Below are 18859 nucleotides of genomic sequence, written 5' to 3'. Positions count from 1 at the left end.
TTTCATATGATATCGCATTCCCCATCTGTTTAATAATCCTTAAGACTTCTTTCGTTCAGGGTGTTTTGTTGTCGCTACAAGCCTGCAGTTGTACATTATAATGTGTTTACAGCATAGCATGTTTTCTATGATCATGGTGATTGATGTTGGATTTGAATTACTGAAGTTTAAACAGTACATATCGTCCTAGAACACACTAGTATTTAACTATGATTATTTTATACAAGCCGAAGGAACCTGGGCATCGAAATTGCAATCATTTTGAAAACAAATGAGGGTATAAGATACGAAATATAAACAGTCCAGACCAGCACATCTGCCCAAATAGCCACAGTATGTACACGCTTCACTCACAGCTTGACTTCTATGACAACAAAAAAACTAAGAAAACGGCGCAATCGCCGGCTCAACCAACCGACTGATCGGCGACTTCCTCTCATCCCCCTGCTTCTGCTGCTGATGCTGATGCTGCATCCCCAGTATCCTCCACGCCTGCCCCATCATCCCAAACTCACCAGCAGCCATTGAATCCTTTCTCGACATATGGTGCTTCTTAGCCTGTTCGCGGAGCAAACGCTCTTTTTTCGCGAGAACGAGACGGTCCTGTTCTTTTTCATGGGAGACAATGTCGTCGCGCCATTCGGCCCAGCGCTCGTAGTTTTCGCGCTGTTGCAGGACTTGGTAGCGAAGTTTTGTCTTGGAGGGGCGCCATGCTGTACGGCTCTCGCCTTCAGCGTGATGAGACATGGAGGATCTGAGGTCGCTGACGTGCGAGTCCTTGGCGAGTTTGAGGAGGTGCGCGAAGGCATCTCTGCTTTCCGCGGCGGTTTGGTGGACCTTTTCGCGCTGGACGCTGGTGTTGTTGTTTGCGAATTGGTTAAGGGGCACGTCTAGCCAGGAGTGCATGTCTGCGGCGCGCTGGATGGAGAAAGGATCGAGCATGTTTGCGCGACGGTTTTCCTCGCGCAGGAAGCGGACTGCTGCTTGCAGGCTTTTGACTTCGGCGCGGAGCGCTTCGTTCTCCTGTATTGTGGCCAGGGAGGCGCCGCTGCCGTCGACGACGACGCCGTCGGCGGTTGTTGCGACGCCTGTTGTTCCGGAGGCGCGTTTGACTCTATCAAGGCGGGATTTAAGCTCGTCGCGCTCTGCTTCTGTGGTTTCGAGGTCTTTGCGCTGTTTTTCGACTGTGTCGGTGAGGTCTGTGTGTTGGGCTTGGAGTTGGTCGATCTTGGCTTCGAGCTCTTTGACCATTGAGGCTTTTTTGCTTGCTTCGCGCATTCGGGCCTCGACAAGTTCGACCTTTATGGCTTGTTCTTCGATGGTTTTGTCTTTGACGCCTAGGGCTGTCGAGGCTTCTTGGATTTCGCTCTTGAGTTGGCGGATCTTCTCGTCTGCGTCCGGGGAGATGGTTTTGTTGGACTTGAGTTCTTCGGATCTTGCGATCCATGGTGCGGGACGCTTTTCGAACTCGGTTGTGAGGGATAGGTTGGATGAGATTGAGTCGAGCTCATCAAGGGATTCGGTGATGTCGCGCAGCTTGGTGCCAATCAAGGACATGGCATCGTTGTTCTCGCTCTTCGGTTCTGAGCCTTGGTCGAAGGATAACAATGTTTGAGACAGGTTGTCCAGGGTTTCTGTCAGGCTGAGCGGCTCCGTGCGCGCTTCATCATTGATAAGAGCCAGGATGTTCTCTCCCAGTTGTCGGGATAGCGACGAGAGGCCTTTGCCAGAATCCTCGACCTTCTTAAAAGGTTCGGATGCATCACTGGGAAGAGCAAGCGATCTTGCTTGCAAGTCAGAGACCGCACGGTAGATCTTCCCCATGGCTACCTTGGATCCACGGGCCTGAGATGCAAGTCCATCCAACTTATTGAAAAGCAGAGGGATCTCCTCATTGCCTCCCTCCGGAACGGAAACCTTAGACTGCAGCACAGATCGAAGTCGCGATAGACATGACGCGGAGTGGTCAAGGTATGACTGAGTCAAAAGGGCACGCATGGACAGTTCACCAGCAGAAGCTTCCAGCGAGGTCGGGAGCATGGTTTCTGCGAGATGCGCCAAAAGAGCAATGGATCTTTGCAGTTCCACCGCGCATTTGCTCATGTTGATCTCGTTCTTCTTCAGGCTCTCGAGCCAGAAGTTCAAGGTACGTTCCACTGGCTCCATCTCAAACAACGCTCCCTTGATAGCACCGAAGCTTTCAGCAGAGGAGCTCTCGATGTAGCTCGTGAAGCGGTCACAGAGGGAAGATATCCAGAGAAGCTTTTCTAGCACATCGTGCGCCGTGAAGAAGTCTTCGTGGAACGGAGATGTCGACGACTGGTCGGCATTCCTTTCGCGAATGGTGCTGCTTACCAACGATGCCTTGAAGCTAACACGCTTGAAGCGTAAAAGCGCCATGACGGAATTCCGTTCTCCGTCGTAGTATTCTGGAAGATATAACTTCACAATAGAGAGGTGCAGGGCAGCTTCTTCTGCTTCCATTCGACCAGTTTCGACGTCAATCGTTTTCGTCTGGGCCTTAGATGCTGACGCTTGGAGCTTCATGTTGAGATCAATCATGGCGCGAGACCGAGATGTAAGGTCGGTGGCTTCAGCCTCCGAGATCTGCTGAGAGGCTCGCATATCTTCGAGGTCTCCTTGTAGCGTCGAAACCAGCTCCCGGAATCTGACCAGCGTATACTCCAGGTCCTCGATAACTTCATCCTGCTGTGAAATTTTGCGGTATTGTTCGTTGAACAATCCATCCTTGAAGTCGATCTCTTCCTGAAGTTGCTTTTCCGTTTCAACATGGTTGTACTCGAGCTCATCGTTGATTTCCTTCAAAGCTTCGAGATCTTCGATAGCCGCGTGCAGTTCATTGATTTCCTCCTGGTAGCGCATGTTCTTGTCCGCAAGCTCTTCGATCATCTCTTCAGCACCGAGAGCAGTCTCCAGTTGCTGTTTGAGGTCTTCAAAATTGTTCTCAGAAGCCAACAGCTTCTCCTTTGTGGTCTCATATTGAGACTTGATGGCGGCGTAGTCTTCCAAATCCTCCTCCATTTCTTTGATGTGGTCTTTGAGATCCAACTCTTGTTGCTGGGTCACATCACGCAGGCGTATCAAAGCTTCACGGAGTCGTTCATTGGTCTTCACCATTTGCAGCCAGCCTTGACTAGACTTTTCCTCGGGGCTCATGCCTTGGTCGAATTCTTCGTTTTCGTCGCGTAAGACATCAACCTCCAATTGGAGCTCTTCGAGTTTGCCCCTTAGCACCTCGCATTCATGCTTGTACGCATCAGCCGTTTCTTCCGCCATTTCGCGGTCTAGAGTGGCCATTTCAATGACGGAGTCATGCTCTGCCTGAATCGATTCAATCTCTTCCAGTCTCGCTTGCGACTCTTTCAGTTGCTTTCGCAGTTCACCCAGCTCAACTTGTTGCGGTTGGTATTTGGCCTGCAATTTCTGGATGATTCCTTCGAACTTGTCGCGCTCCGATTGTAATTGTTCGAGCATCTTGAGCTTCTCTCGATCGTCGCCTCGCTTCTTTTCCATTACTTTCAATTTTGTTCTCAATTCATCCAATTCCCTCGTAACAGCACTACTTTGCGGCGGCTTCTGTGTCGATGATTGTGATAACCGTGGTCGAGTGGTAGCAATTGACGGCCGCGACGAGCCCAGGGGCGCTCTTAGTGCGGCACTTCCATCTTCCGTATCATCTCCCTCAACTCCAGCAGAGTCTGTCACGGCATCCGATTGTCCACTTTCCGTTTCCGCAGCTGAAGAATCCTTAGAGGCAATCTGGCGCAGGGAGGGGCGCTTGGACAATGCCGCACCCGACGAACTCAAACTTTGTCTGCTCGCCCTGCTTGTTGGACCCGATATCGATGGTCGCGGTGTGCGTGAGGTAGCGGAGGGAGCAGGCGGAGGACCCATGGAGGCCTTGGTAGTACTTGATGGGCGGGATCTAGTCGTCGGTGGGCGTGAGGTCTCGTCGATTGACAGGTTACGGGAGGACAGTTGCTTCGTAGGCGATTTTATCGGAGACTGCGCACAAGGTAATCCGTCAGCGGTTGGAAATGCAATATGTTGTTTAAACAGTCGAACGTACCCTCAAGCCTGGCCGCTGGGGAGCAGCTTTCGCAGCAGATGAGGGATTGGCCGTGCTAACGCTGTGTCTCTTCGCATTTGCAGAGGGCAAAGCACTTACGCCAGGCTTCTTGATTCCCACCCCAGTTTGCGCTCTTGCCCTGCTCGTCGGTGGTGCATTACCAGTGTTCCCCTTAGGAGCGGGCTTGGCTGGACGCTCAACGAGCGTCAAAGCAACAGAAGAACGGACGAACACTCCGTAGTCTTGTTCGCAGTCGAAATACCGCTCTCCCCTGACCGATCCATCGTTCTTCCCCGCCGGTTCTTCCAGTTCGAGTCCTATCCAGTCCCCTGCGGCGAATCTGGTGTTACCAACATACCGAACGGTAGCCCTCTTGCCGTCTGGCAGTAGGACCACGCAGCCGGGAGATAGGTCACCCATGATGAAGCATCCAGAAAGAATCTGTCTTTCTGGGCAGATAGAAAGCCTTAATTGCGGCGGTTGAGGTGACGAAAGAGCGGTTGATGGTATGTTGTTGATCCGGAGATGAGTTTCCACTAAGGACGCGGTACGTTGTTGGTGCCTTGGGTGCCTGGGGCGTAACAGTTTACCCCAGAAATGCCGTGCAGGGCTGCAATGCTTGCAGTATTATACCCAAACCCGGTAATTCAGGGATTTATTTGCTTTATGTGTTTCTATTTCATATGTTTTCTAAACGCCAGGCGCTGTTGTGCATCTTCCATGCTACTTGAGCCTTGTAGATGCAGCAAACAAGTGACAAAATATTGAACCTCTTCCTCTATAACCAACAGGAAAAAAGATAGCAAAATGGACAGCAAACGGTGTAATATTGAAAAAAAAAAAAAAGTGACAAGTAACGTTCATGCAGTCAGTCGTATCGTATCTTCTATTTGACAAACACTATAGATAATGTGCATCCCATAAGCAGACTACCCGGTCTGGGTGCCATTAGTTTGCTTGAATAGATGAGGGAAATGAACTCGCAGATCGTCAAGATTATGCACTATATATTTGCATGCCGGAATCCGTGGTATCGGCAGGCCGGGCTCAACTAAATGGACGGTATTCCAACCGCGAGCCTCAGCATGTTTGCAGTTCAAGTGGGAGTCATCTATCGCATGTCAGTCCTGGTCTATATAGAAAGAGAATATTGAAAAGAACGTACCGACAAAGTAACACTGCGCCGAGCTCGGAACGCCCGCTTCGATCTCTGCCTTCTCGTACATCTCCTGGCTTGGCTTGCAAACCAATGGCATTTTGCTGTAATCACAGTATGTCACTCCCTCGAAAAGATCATCCACCTGCAGCAATTTGACAACCCGTTTGGCATGATTGACGTATGCGTTTGTGAGAAGCCATAGCCTCACCTTGCTCCGGTCGATATCCTCGAGCATCTTTCGCAGCTGCGGGGCTGGTTTAAGAATATCGTCTAACGGCAGGGCATCATCAACTTCGCGGTTGAACTCGAGGGGATCAATCTTGTGATGGCGCGTGAGACCTTCAATGGCGAGACCGTATTCTGTATAGTATTTCCGGTGAAGCATGTGGGCATCTTGCGGCTCGAGGGACAGGTGCTTGACGAAGAACTTGTCTGCAAAGGCGACCCGTTAGAAAATAACTCCCATATATAAGAACCTTGTATACTGACTGATAAGTTTCTCCATCTCCTCGTGGATGTTGCATGCTGTGCGCGATTCGGTCAGTGACTCAGTGGTCGTCTTGTCTTGCTCGGTGGCAGTCTCGGACCTTTAGAATAGAGCTGTCGCAAGAACCCAAGTTAGTACAAGCTAGCTTCTATAGCATTCCTTTTTCTGAATCCTTACACAGTTATCGATATCGAAAAAGAACACTGGTCGTGAGTCAACCGCACCCGCGGGGCAGTTTGACGATGCCATTATCCCCCGATTAAGACCGACGTATGGAGCGCGGCGGAGAGAGGTGCATAAACCAAAGAAAACTTGCGCTGCAGGACGAAGGCGAGAAACGGGATACATACAAAAAGAAATAGGGGTCAGTTGCTAGTAGTAGCAATACAAAATAACAACATCATCTCCAAACCATTGAACCGGCCTGTCTGGTCCGCGGGTATGCGCCGCCGCGTCTGATTGGCGCGCCCACGTTCTTTTCCGCAGCAGGTTTAGCGTCGCTTCCGGAGATTTCCTGGAGACAGAGTGAGGAGAGGGAGAGCTTCCCATTCACTCAGCACCAACACTCACGTTTCTTTACACCTACCATTTTCGATCAGTTGTTCCTTCCTTCTCTGTCAATACAGAGATTGGAATCAGTGGACTGGAAGTGAATTGACTCTTAGCTCGCTGTAGCAGAAGAGACTGGTTTCTTCCCGGAGTGAACATCCTACGGGCAGCATTCCTTCACTCGTCCAAATCTTCCCCTAGTGAAAGAAAAAAAAGTATAACCTTCACTATGGCAGCTCACGCAGTGACAACACTTCCAACCAGTACTACTGGTTTGCCAATAGGCGAGGAAGTGCAGGAATATGAGAAGATTCTGAGAATTAGTGACGAGATATTTTCTGGAACTCACCCCAAGCTCAAGGTCCCCCAGCAATTTGTGCGCAAAACAACGTCTCGAAACCCTCCCACACAGGCTCAGGTAGTGAATACGGGTGGACTAGATGGTTCCCCTACGGAGAGACCATCCCAGGCTACTCCTTCAGCAGCACCAGCTCCTACGACTATTACCACCGCTTCTGTTCACGGTCCATCTGATGTAACCGCGACAACCCCTTCGAAGAACCGTACCGTCCCAAAACCTACCTCAGAGATTGATCCGATATTTTTGACCAAATCAGACGATTTAGTCAGGGCAGAATTACAGTTACAGAGACAAAGGGTGGAAAGAGTATTGCGGGACCAGTTGGAGCAGAAGAGATTAGAGTCGAGACAGAAAGCGGCGATGCAGGACGCAAAGCCCGACTTTGATGTCTCTGATGTGCTGAACCAGGCCCTCGAGCTGGTCAAGCCTGCTTCTGTAAATGATATCTCTACAAGCAATGTCGCTGGAGCACCCAGTGACTCGTTTGACGAGAATTCTTTCTACTCCAGTAGAGCCCCTGACTCTCCGCAGCAAGGCGAGCCGCCTTCGGCAGCAGCAGCAGCAGCAGCACCTCTCACCGGAGACCTTGCTACCAAGATCCCAGTAGAAAACTTTTCAGATGAGTTGCAACGGCTTGAAGCCCTCAACCGCACTGGATCGGATCAGGAAATGCGAGATGCTTACCCCGTGGCAGACCAGCGTGATCCCTACCGTCATAGGCAACCCTATGGCGCTCCGGTAGACCTGACAAGCAACAAATACCACGAAGTTCAGCAGCCGGAGGATGCGATGGAAGAGCCGGATTACTCGCCTCCAGCTCCAGGTGTACTACCTATGGACAGGGCAGTCGCTCGTGAGTATCAACCGGAGTATGTTCCTCATGATGCAAGACGGCGGGTAGAGAATCGAGGAGGATATTATAATCCGATGTCCCCTAGAGACGATGTGAGAATCGTGAGAAACCATATAACCTCACCAGCTGCTCCTCAGCCATCTAGGGTGTCTCCACTAGCCGTGGCTAAGGTTCCCTCCGCCCCTCAGGCTAAGGATATGCGTACAAGATATGGGCCGGAACAGGTTCACTCTGCACAGAATCTGGACCGTGGCAGTCCCGATGTCCCTGCTGCCCAGCACCCGATGCCGAGGAAGCGTAGGAGGTTGCAAGAGGACAAGGGTCGAGCCCGTCAGGTTTCGTACAATAAAAAGCCTGCTGCTGTTGATTCTTCTGATCCATATATTAAAGAGGAGCCAGTGTCACCGCCGCCTTTCGCAGACGCGCTACCAGCTTACCAAGGCCGATCTGCCCAGCCAGTATACATCGATATTGCATCCCCGCGTTATACTCCGGTTATTGAACGAAGGGAGCCGTCGATCCGCGAGCCTGTCTACGAGCCCGATCCGTACCATGAAGCTCCTATGCCACGAGCGGCCTCTCGGCTTAGCAGCCGCCGGCCCATGCGCGATGAGCCTGATTTACGACGGGTCGCTAGCTTACAGAATGCGCGGCAACCGGAATATGCGCGTGAATATGTCGAGCAACAACCCAGTCCCCGTGCAGTGAGGGCAGCATCTTATGCGGTTGAACGGCCTCCGCCGGAGAGAGCGACCAGGTACTATGATGAGCCGGTGCCGGCGTACTCGAGACGGTTTGTCCCAGCTGAGGGATCACCATCATCCCCACAATTCCGGGAGGCATACTATGAGGAGGAGCCAGTGCCGGTTCGACTCATGCCGCCACCGCGACGTATTGTGGTTGACGAACATGGAAACCAGTACTACGAAGCAGCACCTGCCGTGCAATATGTTCCTTCAGCAGGCCGGGTCCCAAGGAGCGACGTCTACGACGACGGTGCGCCGGTACGCCAAGCCAGTATGCGGGCTGCATCGATCATCGAAGATCCATATGGCGGCCGGAAGTACGTGCAAGAGATGCCACCACCTCCGAGCACGTATCGGCGGGTGACGGACTACGCGCGGCCTGCTCCGGTTGAACGGCGGCCGTATGCGACACCTCTCGAGGGCGAGCAATTCACGCGCAGTAGCAGCGTTCAAGTGGGCGAGTATGCTCGGCGTCCGGCGTACGTGGAAGAGCCAGGTCTTCCACGCGAACGTTTGGTGCGCATGCCGAGCGTTCGACCTCAAACGGCGCGATACGACGAGCCACGAGAGGTGATTCCCCGTGTGGCAAGTGTGCGCCCGGGAAGCGTGTATATGGATGAAGACCCGCAGCGACCGCGGGAGTATGTTGAACGACCTGTATATGTGTCTAGGCCTCCGCCTATGCGGGAAGACCAGGCATACTACGAAGGAGAACCGGAACGGGTGATGATGGAAGGAGGAAGAAATGTGGTGCAGCGGGCGCCGCTGCGATATTGAATTGGGGCATTTGGGTCTGTACATACGCAGCATTGGGGATGAACATAACTGCATTTGCTTCCTTTTCTATTTGCGGTTCTATATTGACATTTGACAATCTTCGCAATAATATAAATGATTCTACTCCGGTATAGACATCTTGCATCAGAAATACCACTACGTATAAGATTGGAACAGTGTTTTGACACGGATATTTCCAAAACACAATGGGTTTTCATCCTTTGCAAGGTCAAGGTCACCGGGGTCCCACGTCTGGTGAGATGTATCCTGAAACATTGATAAATTACTTGCGGTTGGTCGTGACGAGTCCTCGTACGGAGTACTATATCCGCCTAGTCTGTGATGATCCAATTTTGGCGCACATTGACCAGTGAGCAGGACCCCGTACTTGTAGTTGTTGGAAGATGCAAATTTTGATGGCTTTTCCACCGGACAATTGCATTTGTAATGGAGGAGGCGGTGGGGAGGGCGGAGGTTTGCTTCGTGGATATGGATTCCGATGGACGGTCCGTTGAGTAAGACTGGTGACTAGTTACGAATATATGTTTAGTAGACTGAAGGTTTCTATGTATCGCTTTGTACAGAGCATTTCTCTCATTGGCACTGCACTTTACTGTATGCTAGACGGCAGAAATTGACTCTATCAACACAGACACAAACAAGATAGCCCAAATGATTGGCGGAACAAGCCATCGATCGGTCTCGATCAGCCCTGCACTTGTCCTATCGGTACTTTTGTCGGCGCTGGGCAGTGGCAAGTCACAATCGGACAGCGCATACATGCAGCGGAAGCGGAAGCGCAAGCGCAGGACAGGGCTGTGTATGTACAGGACAATGGTTAGTGGTTAGTGGTCAGTGGTGCGTTGAGTCGATCCGTGGGTTTTGAATGGATGGATGTCATGACGTTGTGATTGCTGCGGAGAGCAGAAAAGATTATTGGATGTGCCTTGTTAGGTATTCAGGTGTACGGGTACGGAGTACTCAGTACGAGTACAGAGTGGATAGGTATGGCACTGGGCAATCATGGCTGATGGCCGTGATTTCTCGATTGCGAGTCAGTCCCCTACTTGTACAAGTACTACAATGTACGTTTCTATTACTGATCTCTAAAGCCAGTTGAGTTCGGACTCGATATCCTAACTTTCATGGCGGCAAGCCACGCTCCCCTTTTACTCCGTACAGCTTTTGTAAGAATGCAGTGATACGCTGTGACGCAAACCGGAATGGATGGAAACGGTCTGTCTGCCTTGAATCATCCTGAATTCATATTGGTTATTCCGGTGTGAATACAGTCACAGTACTCTAGCTCTACTCTGTAGTCGTACTCAATTCAGTACTGCACACTAGGCGTACTGACTTCTGATCAAGAACACTCGCTTAACTCCCAAACGGGAATAGTTTCAACCGTTCCCGAAGAGGAATAGCGTCATTCCGACCGGATTCAGTAGAGGATAGTGGAAAATAGGATATGGCAGTACAGAGAGAACTGAGATACTACTACTCTGCTGCGTCGGTTATGGGAGTATGCACAGAATAGTAATAGTATATCTCCGGGTCCGGAGTAATAAAGTAAAGTGTCTCGTTCCGAATGACCGCCGGCATCATCATCATCATCACCATCATTGCAGGCTCATCGGTACCAGATCATTCCAGATCACAACACTAGTAGCAATGAATTAATAGAGAATTGTATACAGTAATATTATGAACGGAGTAGACCTGATAGAGAGAGAATAAAAACTAAATTGTGGTGGTCCGTTATCGAGGATTGTACGCCAAAGCTGGGTCTCTCCCGTCCACTTTCTTCTTCTCGCTTTCCTGTTTTCTTCTTTTCTCTCTCTCTCTCTCTCTCTGTGTCTCTCCATAATTCCCCCCATCAAATCATTTCTGCATCTTCAAATTCATCTGATTTTTTTTTTCACTTTTTTCTTTTCTGTTCTTCTTTTCTATCCATTTTCTTTTCTTTCTTCTTTATACCCCCAATTTTCTATTTTTTTTTTTGCCCTGTGACATTCCGCGGAATCCCCCCAATTCCTGCTCAGCCGCGCTCCTCTCATTCCTCTCACCCTCTCACTTTCTCTCTGACAACTCCCACTACTCTCATTCTCATTTCCTGTCCACCAATAATCTATCCCTGTCGACCCTCGACCGTTGTTTTCTTTCCTTTTTGCTGGCGTCGACTTTTTATTCTTCGATTCTTGTGCTGGTCATCCTCCCCGCGCCAAACCCGTGTCTCGTCTCCCACTCGCATTGTCGAATCCTCTCCTATCATTCATCCATCATAGCATCATCATCATCATCATCATCATCATCATCATCATCTCTTCCCCCATCGAAATTGATTCGATTTAAGGGGGTAAGAGACTCGGTCCATTCACGCTCTGGCCATGCACAAGATCTCCAATTTTACCGGCCAGGCCCGTCATGGCTGGGAACGGATGACTCCGACCTTTAGCATGTCCAGGCCTCATACCGATCTGGCCTCCCACTCCCTCCGTCGGCCTCATGGTGCTCCCCCAATGACTCCTCCGACCGGTATCGATCCCACCGTCAACCTGTCCATGAACGTGCCGTTTTCCTCCACTTTGGCCGGCCCCGACACTGAGGATGTGATTCACGCCAGTCCCGGCGCTCTTCAGCGCTGGTCTTTCCCCGAAGGCACCCCGGAAGGCACGCCCGTTCATTTGTTACCGGTCCACGTTAGTAATGTCGAGTCCTTGCGGAGACTCTGTCGTCAAATCACAGAGTCCAGTGCTGGCCGGATCGAGGCCACCGTCACCACTTCGGAGCCGAAAGTCGTTCCCTCCCTCCAACGACGACCTCAAAGTCTCGTGACCAATGTCTGTATCACCGGTGAGGGAGAGACTGTGCGCAAAATGCGGGCGAAGATTCTCAACGAGACCCCAATTCTCTTGGTATGTTCCTTTGTTCCCTCCTTGCGGTGACATTTGTAACTAATTCCGGTAGCGATGTGCGACGGTGGACGTGGATATGCATCTCATCATGGATGGTTCGACCAAAGGAATTCGTGCGAGTGTGCTGGAACACTTGGACACCTTGGCCGCCTATACCGGAACCGACATCTTCTTGTTGACCCCCAAGGTTCGGGATACCGACAGCGCCGTGGTTTCGTCTTATGGCTACGCTTCCGACAATGGTCTCGACCACCGATTCCGAGTCGCAATATATGGAGACATGGAGAGTGCGGAACATGCAAAGACCCGTGTGTTGATTATGATCGACCAGATTGTAAGCTAGCCATGCCATTGTCCTTTTTGCTTTCGCATGCTAACAAGATACTAGCTCAAACGGCACGTCGACGCCCTGAAACTCGAGCTCACCATGCACACCTTGGTCTGCGGTCGCACCCGCAAGAATATCAAGCTCATCGAAGCGGCCACCGGAACCGCCATCTACTTCCCTCCTCCGTTCCCGCGAATCTTTGGATACACGCCCCCGGGTGCTCACCGTCGCGCTGAGGATGAGGTTTACATTACTGGTGACGCTCCTGAGCAGATTGCCCGCGCCAAGCAAAAGTTGCGAGAGTTGGTCATGGGTGTCAAGATCTACGTCAAGGATGTCATTGTCAACTCCAACAAGATTGACAACATTCTGCTTGACCGTCTTGACAAGGTCCGCAAGGTCATGGAAATGAATGGTTCCTACGTTTTGTTCCCGCAGCTGGGCAGTCAGCGTGGCCTCGTTCGCATTCAGGGCTCAGAGGTTTTGCACGTCGAGCGCACAGTTCGGGAGATTATGGCTTTGGTATGTCATCCTTCAACTTTTCGGGAATTTTAGGACAATGGGGCTAACAGCTATTAGGCCGGCCAATTTTACAGTGCGTCTTGGTGGATCATCATGCCGGATCCCTCTCAGGGTGGCTTCCGTGCTCCGTCCGCTGCCGACGTTCGCACCATGTTGTCCGACATTTGCACCAACTCGGAGGCAGAGGTTAGCTTTGACAACTTGACCTTCACTATCAATGGATCGGATGATGCGGTCAAGGCTGGCATGATGGTTATCAATCAGATTCCGTTTGTCAAGCGCAGCCAATACCAGATGCGCGTCAAGATCGAGCTGGCCAATGAGCACAAGGAGTTTGTCAGTGGAAAGAAGAACGGCAAGATCAACAAGATCATGGGTCAGAGTAAGTGCATCTGTCTTCTGTGGTGCATGTAAAACACACTGACCCGTGCAGGCAATGTCCAAATCATCTTCGACGGATTCAACGAGTACAACTTTTACATCGATGTCTGTGGTAACCAGTACGAGTCCGCCAAGAACGGTCTGGACCTCGTTGAGCAGGAAATGCCTGCTTCGATCTCTTTCCACGTTCCCGACCAGTACCACAAGCGGATCATCGGAATTGGTGGCCAGCATATTCAGCGCATCATGAAGAAGTACTCTGTCTTTGTCAAATTCTCCAATGCCATGGACCGCGGCGGAATGGGCAAAGAAGATGATGACATCAAGGTTGACAACGTCATCTGCCGTACTCCGGCTCGCAACGCCCAGAGCTTGGACCTTGTCAAGCAGGAGATTATGGACATGGTCGAGAAGGTTGACGCCGAGTATGTTTCTGAACGAGTTGCCATCAACCGTCTGTACCATCGCGAATTGCTCGCCCGTATGCCCGAAATCGACGAGTTAGAGAAGAAGTGGAACTGCAAGATCGAGTTCCCCAGCACTGAGCTTGCCAGTGACATCGTAACCATTTCTGGACCCGAGTACCAGGTCCCTCAGGCCGTCGATGCTCTGTTGGGAATGGTTCCCGAAAGCCATGAGCTTCTCTTCAACAGTTCCGATGAACTCCGCGACTACTTTAAGACCTCCGACTTCCGTGAGAATGTGTCTACCAAGCTGAAGGAACAATACGAAGTGGACACGACGGTGGATACCTGTGTTGATGCCCCGCCGTCTCCAGAGGAGGGTTCGAGCTCGTCTATCGCGCCCCCCGAGGATCGCGTCGTTCTTGGATACACCCGGAACAATGCGGGTGGCCTGAAGGATGCCATTGACTTCTTGATCTCGCGTCTCGTCGCCCACGGCCTCGATGCCACCACGGTCAAGGGTGCCATTCCCCGACCCAAATCCGACTCTTTCGAGGAGTCATTGCCGTTCTTCGACTCCAAGTTGTTGCAGCACGCGCCTGCTCCGATTGTGACCGACTCCCCCACTCGGCCGAATTTCCCCGATGACACTAGCGAGCGTGGATCGATCTTCGAGCGGCTCCGGAAGCCCGGTAGCATCTCCTCGTTCTCCTCGTTCATCGGTCGCAAGAACCACTCTGCCTCTCCTGGCTCATTTTTCAAGCATGCCTCCAGCAACGCCTCGAAGGCGTCTCTTGTCTCCATGGAGTCTCGGGACAGTGGCTACCGCAATCCATGGAATGATTCTGGAGTGAACCTCCCCGAGGACGACTTGCCGGTTCTTGGTACGTCCCATAGCCACAGCAGCAGCAATGGCTGGCCAGTGCGCTTTGATACAAAGTTTCCATTCAGTGCGGCGCCAGGTGACATGACCCCTAAGCATGACCTGCGCGCTTCTTTTGACAGTGGTCGACCTAGCACTTCCAATTCTACTTCTGGATACCCGGCCCCAATTGGGCCACCGCGTTAAAAAACTGAGTTGCAGCTGTATACCCCAAAGGCACTTTGATTTTCCTTTTTTCAGCGGTTATTTGTCGTTTTTGGATTTGATTATCTGCTTTTTGTGTTTTCTTTGATACCACGGACAGTTATGCAAAGCAAGGAGATTTCGGGGAAGGAGAAGGAGCATGGACGGAGTGGATGATACTATAAACCCTGCTATTGGAAGGTACTGGTCGCCTGCCATTATGCATTTTTTATGTATACCTCGTTCTGACCTTGTTTTGTGGTTGATTGCGTTTTTTTTTTTTTTTTGCGTTTGTCTTTTCATGTCTTTCCATGAGGCAGTCTAGTGATGCACAGGTGTGAGGTCTGCTTTTTATATTATTACTGGGAAACATTTTCAGCTATGATACCAAGTGAGATGATGTTGATGTTCTGTTTGTTCGTCTGCTTTTGCCGTTTTGACTTATAATTTGGTTTGAATGCGATTTCGACGGCTTTGCTTCTCCGTTCCATTGAAGTTTTCAGATTGATTTGAGTTCCGTGCCTATGCTGCTTCTGTTGATTGTTTTCGAGTCCGTTTATATACCTCAGTTGTTGTTGTTTGATATCCCGAAATACTTGTTGGATGTGGTAGAAAGTCAATTGTAGTCTCGTTCAGATCTGTTATGTTCTTTCTAGTATTTTCTGGTCGTATTCCTTCATCCACATAGTTGGATTTGATCGTAAAATAGCCAGAGACATTTCCGGACAATAAGACAAACGAAAAGAGGGTATCCAAAAGCGATAATAAACAATAAAACCAATCCATCCCAGACAACCTACCAAACCGACACAACAAATAAGCACTAATTACAATAGAAAATACAATCAAATACACCCAACAACCTGCTCCCCCTCATAGATGGTCGGCGCCGGATACGGATACAGCACCGCACCTTGTCCCAACCCAGTTCTAGACCCAGGTCGCGAAATCATTGATACATCGAATCCCTTGGGAGAGGTGGGATTGTATGTGCATGTGTATGTTGAAGAGGCGAGAGTTGAACCACTCCAGGAGCGGGTGTGTGTTTCTGTTTCTGGCCCTGGTTGTGGCTGTGGATGCGATGGTGGGAGCGAGAATGGAAGAGACTTGTGTTGGTTTTGGTATTGAGGGGAGGTCAGAGTTGGAGAGGGTGATATTGGAGGTGTCATGTTGGCGTTGGTGTCGTCGTTGTTAGTATCATGCGTCATCCTATCCTGCAGGGTAAATCCGAGATCCCCATGCAATGCCGCCCCCACACCCATGGACAAAGCCCGGGGCTGAGGTTGCCCGCGCTGAACCCTCGCGAAATGCGGAATCAGAGGACTCGCCGGAGTCGAATAACGCTGTCGCTCTGGTTTAGCAGTAGGCCAGGCAGTAGAAGACCGCCGCGGCTTCGGCGCCGTCCCAACGGGTTTCCGTGGTAAGCGGAACGATGCTGGCCCTGATAACGATCCTGCTGTGTTCTGCGCACTCGCACGAGGGATCACGGGTGGGAGGATGAAATCCGGCGGCGAGGAGAAGACTCTTTGTGGCCGTTTGATTGGGGATTCAGAGTCGTCGATGATCTCGTTGAGATGGAAGTTGTCGAAGGAGGGGAGGTCAGGGAGTGCGTGGTGGGGGTTGTTGTAGATGCTTAGTTCGAGGTGGGTTGTTGCTTTTGGCTGGGGTTGGGGTGGGAAGGTGGTCATTGACTGGACTCGTCTGAAGTCCGAGGGTGCACTGATGCAAATTGGACTGGGTCTGGGACCGATGGTGGACTTCCGGTTGAATGAGAAGCTTGCGCGGATGGAGGATCTTCTTGACATGGCTTTGTCGCGCCGGAGCCGGGGGAGAGGCGGTGGTGGTGATAATGGCAGTGGTGATGGATGTTTCCCAGTCTCACTCTCATTATCGTATGAAGCCAAGCGCATAGGAGAAACGAGCCCCGGCTGAATATTTATTGTCAGATCTCGCTCCCGTTCAACACCTGTATCCATATTAGTTATCTGCCGTGGTATAGAAGAATGTGCATATATGTACTGACTCTTCCCATCCTCCTGCCGCTGCTGACCTCCATTATCTGACTCGGGACGAAGAAACAAGCAGGAGAGCCAGCTAGCGAATCGCGATCCTGCTCGCTCGAGGACCGTCATTGTCAGCTTATTACATCTCCATACGAGTACTTTGAGCGTTTGGAGTACTCCGCATGCACAAGGCAGAGCAAAAGAAAAGAAAAAAGAATGGAAAATCAAAACGTACAAGTACAAAGTGCAGCGGGACGGTGATGAAAGTAGCCCCCACGCATCCCGTCCATTGTGCATGCACATCAATTGCTATTGCTATCAGACTAAACTAACTAAAGCGTGACGCTTATTCAGAAACGCAGCGCCTGCGTCCCATCGGTGGAGATATCACATTGTTCATCACAGGCGGAAAGGAGTGTCGTTGGTTGAGGGCTGGCGGAAGGTGGGCGCGTCGTGGTCTTGGTGGTGGTGGGAGGGTTCCAATCATCGGCGGCAATTGTGCTGATCAGCAGGCTAATGTTTGGGATGTTGTCGGTGGTTTAGGGGCACGTGAGGGTTTATATTGTAGAATGGTCTTCTTTTATTCTTGCTTCATTGGTTTTTAATAGAATATTCTGTTTGTATCTGGTGGTCTGGGTTGAATCGAATAAACGGTTATGGATATAGTACAATCGTGTTATTGAGCTCACTAGACTATCTACTCTGTACCCGATGACCTTCAGCTTCCCGGAATATTCAGACATTATAAGCAATTGAATTAACGTGCTTAGACACGGTTACAAGACTGCAATCGCGTTAGTATATCGTCCAACACAACCACAGAACGAACAAACCTACCTGGCCATCAGGACAGCAAGCAGTAATGGACTTGCAAGAGGGCTTGTCATCGCCCTTCTTGGTGGTGAAACCTTGGAAGCACTATTAGCAACTGCTGCAATTCAGCACCCTCTCGAAACGCAAGAAACATACCAAGAATATTCAGGTTTTCAATCAGCGAAAACTTGGCGCAAGACTGCTCCTGGGAACCAATGATGGGGGTGAGCAGACCCTCGGTCAGAAGACTGGAGAGGAAACTGTCGGCGTGGATGTCAGAGTGCTCGACACAGCAGGCGAGCTGGCCACCACCGCATTCGTTCTTTTGCTGGTGGACGTCGGCGGGGCGACGGCCGGGGTGGGCAGTGACGCCGAGGGCGAGGGCAAAGAGAGCGACAATGGTAACAAACTGCATTTTGGTGCTTTGTTTGGTTGAATAACCAAGTTCTTTGGTATGTGGAGGTGAAGTGAGAGAAGAGAAGTGTTGTGTTGGCTTCTGTTAGATGGTGAATTCGATTCTGAGTCGTAGTTGAGATGATTTATTCAGCTTTGAGAGCAAGTTTAAAGGACTCTTTTAGCCTTGCTCTCATATTCTGACGCGGTTGTTGCAACGACTTCAATACAGCCGAGAACACAGAATGCACGTCGCAGAAATGCCTCGAGTGCCTTGCGTAGGGATGGCGGTATGTGAGTCGGAGTTTATACCCCGTTCCTGCACGGGTGCTAGCCACGGGGAAGTGCGGATTACTGCAAGGGAATGTTCAGATTTGGCCAAACGTTCCTGGATAACTAACGTCCATGGGGTTTTCTAACTCAGTTGCGGATCTGACAAGATCTCGGAAGTGGTAGAGACCATAATGGTTCCTGGATACTGGCTCTCGTGCTAATATAGTGTGCCCCTTCACCCCATATGTATTGCTATTGATATCCCCTAGTAATAGTTAGCATGTTCCTGGATTTGGCTTGGTAAACACACCCTGTATTGCTCAAAGGTCAATGTGCATACTGCATGGCCGGTGTGTTAGACCTGCATCCGCATGACATCCCCGACCGATATCGATATAACGCAGGTAACTAGACGGTGACCAAGCATAATGATACTCCTTAGGGGAGATAAAAGACAAGCATCTCAGACCTACCTGTACAGTAGAAATCAACTAACTCACGGAAATCTCCAGTGTAGACTCGGTCTGCAATAATTCATCACCCTACGGCAGTTCCCACGACAATGTTTAGTACCGCTCAGAAACTATTTCAAAATAGCCAAAAGAAATCATATTGAGAAAGCATTCATAATAACTCATAACATGGACGCATCCGGGATATCTGCTCTGAACACCGTGCGGATTTGGCCATAGCAACCTGACCTCACCGCGAACGATCACAATATCCGTAACTTCGTGCT

The 18859-nt window shown here is 50.6% G+C and overlaps 6 protein-coding genes across 6 annotated transcripts; 2 read left to right on the top strand and 4 right to left on the bottom strand.

The window, feature by feature from the left end:
• Window positions 1-381: 381 nt before the first annotated feature.
• On the bottom strand, window positions 382-4510 carry ACHE_40748S (putative dynactin; the record flags this gene model as incomplete). The annotated part of the gene is made up of 2 exons (XM_043278982.1): window positions 382-4026; window positions 4091-4510. The coding sequence occupies 2 exons, from the start codon at window positions 4508-4510 to the stop codon at window positions 382-384; spliced, it is 4065 nt and encodes a 1354-aa protein (XP_043136706.1).
• A 509-nt stretch (window positions 4511-5019) lies between these two features.
• ACHE_40747S (putative pyrimidine 5'-nucleotidase) lies at window positions 5020-6084 on the bottom strand (the record flags this gene model as incomplete). Its single annotated transcript, XM_043278981.1, has 5 exons — window positions 5020-5201; window positions 5256-5681; window positions 5739-5774; window positions 5837-5849; window positions 5914-6084. 5 exons carry the CDS (start codon window positions 6082-6084, stop codon window positions 5020-5022), a joined length of 828 nt encoding a protein of 275 aa, XP_043136705.1.
• Window positions 6085-6514: 430 nt separating this feature from the next.
• On the top strand, window positions 6515-9022 carry ACHE_40746A (uncharacterized protein; the record flags this gene model as incomplete). The annotated part of the gene is made up of 1 exon (XM_043278980.1): window positions 6515-9022. The coding sequence occupies one exon, from the start codon at window positions 6515-6517 to the stop codon at window positions 9020-9022; it is 2508 nt and encodes an 835-aa protein (XP_043136704.1).
• Window positions 9023-11409: 2387 nt separating this feature from the next.
• On the top strand, window positions 11410-14641 carry ACHE_40745A (KH domain protein; the record flags this gene model as incomplete). Its single annotated transcript, XM_043278979.1, has 5 exons — window positions 11410-11937; window positions 11990-12271; window positions 12326-12787; window positions 12845-13169; window positions 13221-14641. 5 exons carry the CDS (start codon window positions 11410-11412, stop codon window positions 14639-14641), a joined length of 3018 nt encoding a protein of 1005 aa, XP_043136703.1.
• Window positions 14642-15483: 842 nt separating this feature from the next.
• Window positions 15484-16770, bottom strand: ACHE_40744S (uncharacterized protein; the record flags this gene model as incomplete). Its single annotated transcript, XM_043278978.1, has 2 exons — window positions 15484-16604; window positions 16662-16770. 2 exons carry the CDS (start codon window positions 16768-16770, stop codon window positions 15484-15486), a joined length of 1230 nt encoding a protein of 409 aa, XP_043136702.1.
• A 637-nt stretch (window positions 16771-17407) lies between these two features.
• ACHE_40743S (uncharacterized protein) lies at window positions 17408-17869 on the bottom strand (the record flags this gene model as incomplete). Its single annotated transcript, XM_043278977.1, has 3 exons — window positions 17408-17425; window positions 17479-17549; window positions 17611-17869. 3 exons carry the CDS (start codon window positions 17867-17869, stop codon window positions 17408-17410), a joined length of 348 nt encoding a protein of 115 aa, XP_043136701.1.
• Between the last annotated feature and the right edge of the window lie 990 nt (window positions 17870-18859).

Source organism: Aspergillus chevalieri, chromosome 4, assembly GCF_016861735.1.
Source record: "Aspergillus chevalieri M1 DNA, chromosome 4, nearly complete sequence".
Taxonomy (NCBI): domain Eukaryota; kingdom Fungi; phylum Ascomycota; class Eurotiomycetes; order Eurotiales; family Aspergillaceae; genus Aspergillus; species Aspergillus chevalieri.
This window is presented reverse-complemented; position numbering and strand designations above follow the sequence as displayed.